The sequence below is a fragment of the Impatiens glandulifera genome, chromosome 2 (assembly GCF_907164915.1).
Source record: "Impatiens glandulifera chromosome 2, dImpGla2.1, whole genome shotgun sequence".
NCBI lineage: Eukaryota > Viridiplantae > Streptophyta > Magnoliopsida > Ericales > Balsaminaceae > Impatiens > Impatiens glandulifera.
The window spans coordinates 41,262,113-41,268,464 of NC_061863.1; the positions used below are offsets into that span (position 1 = coordinate 41,262,113).

At 30.9% G+C, this 6,352-nt stretch overlaps 1 protein-coding gene across 1 annotated transcript; it reads left to right on the top strand.

Annotated features, from left to right (window-relative positions):
• Window positions 1-429: 429 nt before the first annotated feature.
• LOC124924686 (uncharacterized mitochondrial protein AtMg00810-like) lies at window positions 430-942 on the top strand. Its single transcript, XM_047464686.1, has one exon. It carries the CDS (start codon window positions 430-432, stop codon window positions 940-942), a length of 513 nt encoding a protein of 170 aa, XP_047320642.1.
• The last annotated feature ends 5,410 nt before the right edge of the window (window positions 943-6,352 follow it).

Below are 6,352 nucleotides of genomic sequence, written 5' to 3' on the forward strand. Positions count from 1 at the left end.
ACAAATTATGATGAATCTGTTGACCTCTACAAAGCTCGCCTTGTGGTCAGGGATTTCTTATAGTAGTATGACATTGACTATGAAGTGACTTTTGCTCTTGTTTCCCATTTGACTTATGTTCGTTGTCTTTTGGCTATTGTTGTTTCTCGTCGATGGTCTCTTCCCCAGTTGGATGTAAAGAATTCTTTTCTTCATGGAAATCTTTATGGGGAGGTTTATATGAGTTCACCGTCGGGTTCAAATATTTTAAAGAAGGTATGTAAGCCACGTCGTGCTCTTTACGGTCTGAAACAAGCACCACGAGCTTGGTTTGTCAAGTTCAGCTCAACACTTATTCAGTATGGGTTTACTGCCTCTCGCTAGGACTCTACTTTATTCATTTATCGCTCTTCATCTAGGATTATTATTCTATTATTATATGTTCATGATATGGTGATCAATGGCGACGTTGCCTCTAGTTTATCTGATTTACAGAGCTATCTTCATCAATATTTTGATATGAAGAGTCTTGGTAAGCTGTGTTACTTTTTAGGTCTTGAGATTTCCGACACAGTAGATGGTATCTACTTGTCTCAGGCAAAGTATGATTCTGACCTCATCTCTCGTGCTGGCTTGACTGATAGCAAAACTGCCTCGACTCCACTTGAGGCAGATTGTCGTCTTACTCCTCTCGATGGAACCCCTCTTAAAGACCCCACGCTCTATCGTCAATTAGTGGTCTCCCTGATATATCTAACTATTACTCGCCCTGACATAGCTCATGTAGTTCACATAGTTAGTCAATTAATGACTAGTCCGCATACAGCTCATCACTCTACTGTATTACGTATTCTCCGTTATATTAAGGGCACTCGCTTACATGGTCTTCACATCTCCACTGATTCATTATTGGTACTCACTAGTTACTTAGATGCTGATTGGGCAGGAAATCCCACTGACTGACGCTCCATCATTAGTTATTGTTTCTTCTTGGGTGATTCTCTTGTTTCCTGACGAAACAAGAAACAAACTGTTGTTTCTCATTCCAGCGCTGAGTCAAAGTATCATGCGCTTGCTAATTATACTTCTGAGCTTCTTTGGATTCGACGACTTCTTCTGATCTTAACGTTCCTTAACCGCCAGTCACTAATCTTCATTGTGATAGTCAGAGTTCTATTCATATTTCTCGGAATGATGTGTTTCATGAGCGCACTAAACACATCGAGATCGATTGTCACTTTGTACGGAAACATGTTAGTGTTGGTACTATACAATTACAAACGTGTCTACCGAACACCAGACTGCAAATGTCTTCACGAAGTCCCTCTTGCCGGGTCGTTTTTACATGTTATTGAGCAAACTCAAGTTGATATCTACTCTACCACCTTGAGTTTGAGGAGGTGTGTTAGAATATATTATGTGGCCCAGCCCATCTAAAGGTTTTAGTCTATCTAAAAGTTGCCCTAACTTGGCGCTAAGATAAATCTTATATATATATATCATATGTATTATCAATTAATTCAATACAATCTTTTTCTCTATATTCTTAGAGTTAAAACTATCAAAATGAAAGAACCACTTATTTACTGCTATTTTTTGGTGAAGTTTTCAGCCACCACACTAGTCATCAATAAAATTGCTTATTATTCATCTCTTCAGCTTAGTTCACATTGATTTCCGAAATAGGACATTCAAATTGTAAAATTATAGCATTTAATTCTTGATTAATCAATTAATTTTCCTTTCCTCCTCCTCCTCCTCCTCCTCCTCCTCCTCCTCCTCCTCCTCCTCCTCCTCCTCCTCCTCCTCCTCCTCCTCCTCCTCCTCCTCCTCCTCCTCCTCCTCCTCCTCCCCCCCCTCTAGCACTAAATATTTATATAGCCTGATCTTCTTCTTTCTCTGACATTTTGAACTTTTGTTCATGTAGAGAAAGTGAGTTTGAATTTCATCTATGGGCGTTAACATAATATCCCTTGTTTCCTTTATAGATATCATAACATAGGTAAACCTCTCAATTAAGGTTCTAAGAATTTTCTATGCTTTAGTGGTGCATGTCATGATTTCTCCATTGATTCTCATCTAGTTTGCCACATTTGTGACTACCAATGTAGTTTTTGACGGTTTCACTACTTTTTATATTTAACCCTTCAAATTCTATTTTTAAATTGTTTGGAAAGAACCTCTTCACATTCCCATTCTTGACATACTTACTTTTCAAAGACTCCCAAACTATCTTAGATGTTTTATAATTAAGAATATAGTTTTGTTGAATAGAGTGAGTGTTTACCTTTTAGTCTTTGTTTCTCACCTCTTCTAGTTGAGTCTATTAAACCGTACTTATAAGTGTTTTCGGTCGCTGGTTCTTCAAACCCTCTTTTAGTTAGACCTCAAATCTCTTTAGACCTTAACAAATTTTTTATAAGTTCGCTCGAGTGATCGTACGGTTGATCGTCAAATATCGAAAGTCTCAACAAATGGTTTTGCCGCTCGTTCTTCCGCCATTTATATATTCAAGGTTAAAGTTTGGTAGTCTCTCTTTGTAATCTACTCTTTCACTATCAAATTTCACATTCGACTTTCATTGTCTCTCACAATCGAATTCTAAGGCTCGACTTTCTTTCTCTCTTTCAATCTGTTATGCTTTGTTACCATTTTTATATAACTGGTAAGAGAATGTTAAAAACTTATAATATTATTAACAAAGACTATAAATTTAAATATTTTTATTAACTTAAAAAAACTCAAAATATAATTATCCACTAATGCCATTAACTTTGAATTGAAACTAAAACTAAGAGTTAGGATCAATTGATTTAAAAACACAATTAAAATAAAAAATGACTTATTTTACTTTTGAAGGCATCCTTTTCAAATACATCAATTCCTTGGTGGAGACTACTTCATTTCCACCAACATAATATTGAAATGTCATCACTAACTATAAAACTAGCACGACGCTGCAACCAGCTGAGTTGTTTAAAAAATATTATAATACCAGTCAACTTTTTGAATAACTTGTTTAGTTATAGAATTAATTATATCATGAGTCTTTTATTTTCATTTGTTTTGCATGTTCAAAAAATTGTTACATATTTCATATTCTTCTTTATTATATCATACCTAATGAAGAGCTAAATAAAACAAAAGTGATAGGGAGGGAAATTGGGGGAGGGAATGTGAAAGTGATTGATGTATCATCACTTTATTGGTTGGAAAAAAGAAAAAAAAAGTGTGAAGAAAGATAAATTATTTTATTTTTTCAGTCAATCAGATTATGCCACGTCATCTTATTTCCTCTTCCAAATTCTCTATCTCTATCATTTGTTATAAAACAATCAGGTATACAGACAAACAGACACCAAACCAACTAAACATCCTTCTTCCAAATTAACTAAGTTGTGACATGTCAATGAAGTTTGAATGTCAATAATATTTAGATTGATATTATTATTTCATTACATGCTCAAATTGAAACTAGGAATAGAGCTTTCATGAATTGCAATTTGAAATCAATATATTTATGTTTATTAATTATTTATTAAGATTTAGTAATAGTCTTTTTTAGATTTTGATCACTATAACGCTTAAAAATGGATGATGTCTTAAAGTGTTGTCTTAACTCGATAGTTTGTGCCTTAGCTTATCTTTCTTCCTCGAATCTGGAGTATGATTATGAACCAATGTAATAGGATAAACTAGAGTCTATATTTTCATCAAATCTTGTGGTTTATCTTCCTCTCGAACCTCGTAAAGTGAAACGAGAAAATGATTTCCTCCCTCGAATCTCAAGTGCGATGATGAACCAAAATAATAGGTTAAACTAGAGTCTAACTTAATGATGATTTCATTAAATCCCGTGTCTTACCTTCCTCTTGAACCTTGTAAAATAAAATGAGAAAATGATTTTATTATAAGTAATATTGTCTAAAGTGAGATGATGAACCAAAAATAATATTTTATATATCGTTAGACTAGCTTTGACTTTTTAGAGTTACCATCCAATTTTCTCTTTAAAAAAATTGGGAAAAAAATATGTTGTGTCCTCAAACACGGATAAAAGAGATTATAATCAAAGTTCAATGCTTGGTTACATGTAAAAATGGTCATCAGGCGTTATGTCTTATGCTCCCATTTGATGGTCTCTATTATAAACTTTTAGTCCTTTTATATAAAATATAATTTTTACAATTTGTTTATTTATTCAACCTTAGTACATATGTCTATGAATAAATTAAAACCTAGACATGCAATTAAATATTTGTATCAATATGTTCCTAGTTTATGCGTATGAGTTATAGTCATGGTGCGATGAATAAGTAGGTAAGATTGAGATAAATACATATAGGCGAAGGCGAGATTTCAATAATATATGAAAAATGAGATAAATCAAAGTTAGAGAAACATAAATAAATTCCAAACAAAGCTTGAAGAAATTATTCTTTTTTATTTTTATTAAAAAATATTTATTAGTCATTTTATATATTTCTAGAATTTTATAACAAACAACACAACCTCTAAATGAAAATAAGGATAAAAAAATTTATGAACAAACTGTTGGAATTTTTAAATTAATTCTATAAATTTTATTAATGAATGGAAATTAAAATGTGGGTAATAAAATTAAATCAATTTCACGTGAAATTCAAATGTGAATTATAGGGTAAAATTTGATCTAATGTTTGAATTAATTAATCAAAATGCCTTGATGATCAATTAACAAAATGTTGTTAATTTGTAGCGTGACTTGAGTTTGTTATTATTATTAATTGTTATGATAATTTAATATTATTATTAAAAGATTATAAAACTATGTAATGTGAGTATTGCAAAATAAATGTATTCATTAATTTTGGCAAATAATTACCTTCATTAAAAAGAAATATTAAGGCAAATGAAGAGGCAAGCAATACCAACCGATAGATCAATTGATGATTTAATTAACCGTTTATTATTTTAACAATCTAAATAGGCATTCTATCCCACACCATCAGATGGACAAAAACCACATCACTTCATCCTTGATTATTTTCCCACTCTAGAATTCCAAAAGCCCTCTTCTTGTTTTGTGAGTGTTCTTTGAGTTCTTCGCTCGATATTTTCCGTTGAAACCCGGTGATAGTTCAGATACGCTGATCAAGTTCGACGAGTAGTGATTTCAGTGTATAATCACTACTGGATTCGTTGTACCATCAAGTTCGACGAGTAGTGATTTCAGTGTATAATCACAAACGGGAGACGATGAAATTGTTTTAATGGAAATATGTTTAACACATGCCTCGAATCAACATCTCAATCGGTGATTTCGTTCTTCGTATATTTAATTTTATTTTGTTTATTTGTAACATCATATGTATATATATTTTCTGTTATTCAAGACAAGATATCTAACAATCTTAAAATAGTTTTGTGTGCTAAGTTATTTAGTAGCTTTTGCCGTCGAAAATCTTTGTCTTTGATGTTTCAGAAATACGAGTTGCGATGTTACAAAAGAGATGATGGCTTATTTCGACAAGATAAAGTTGTTCATCTAAAGGAATAGAAGAATCTACAAATAAAGATAAGTCTTTATTGTATACATATAATGTTAATTATTATTAATATTATTTGTATGAAAGCTTACTTTTATAAGATAATATATGTTGATGTAGATTTATATTCTAAAAAAAATGATGTATATTCATTATACAAACGTTTTCTTGAAAATAATTTAGAAAACAATAATTTGTTTTCTTTTTCGTTAAATGTTTGATAGTTACTAGAATTATTATTTTTAATAAATTAAAAGGTAACTAAAAGATTAACTTATAATTTTCAAAATAAAATAAAATTAGTGTTTATATTTAATAGTAATTAAAATTAATTGTAATTGAAACATATGGTTTCAGTTTTAAAATAATTAATTATAATATATGCATTTTTAAATTAATTAAGAGTTGATCATTAATAAGAATGTGGTAAGATGATTACTAAATAAGGAGAGATGATCTATTTATTTATACATTATTTTACATACTATATTTTATTATGGTATTAAGATATCATTTTAAAATGTGTGTACATATTTGTTTGTTGACAGAGTTGAGTCAAAGAAAAAATAAAGATTCTTCTAATTAAAGGATAAAAAAGGTCATAAAATTGGTACAATTATAAAAGGGCGCATTGGTTCAAAGTTCAGATGCATTGGTGAGTGATGGAAGGGAGGTCCCTTGTTCGAATCCAGCCGATGAGATGATTTCTTTTGTAGAAATCAGACGTGATAAAATGATATTAATCATTTACGTTAAAACCATTCTAATTTCTTATATATAAATTATGAGATGAATGGAATGATCAATGATTTCTTTGTAGAAATCTGACTAATTAAAATGACTTT

Coding starts and splice junctions, on each gene's coding strand:
- LOC124924686 (XM_047464686.1), top strand. CDS start 430: ATGGTGATCAATGGCGACGTTGCCTCTAGTTTATCTGATTTACAGAGC.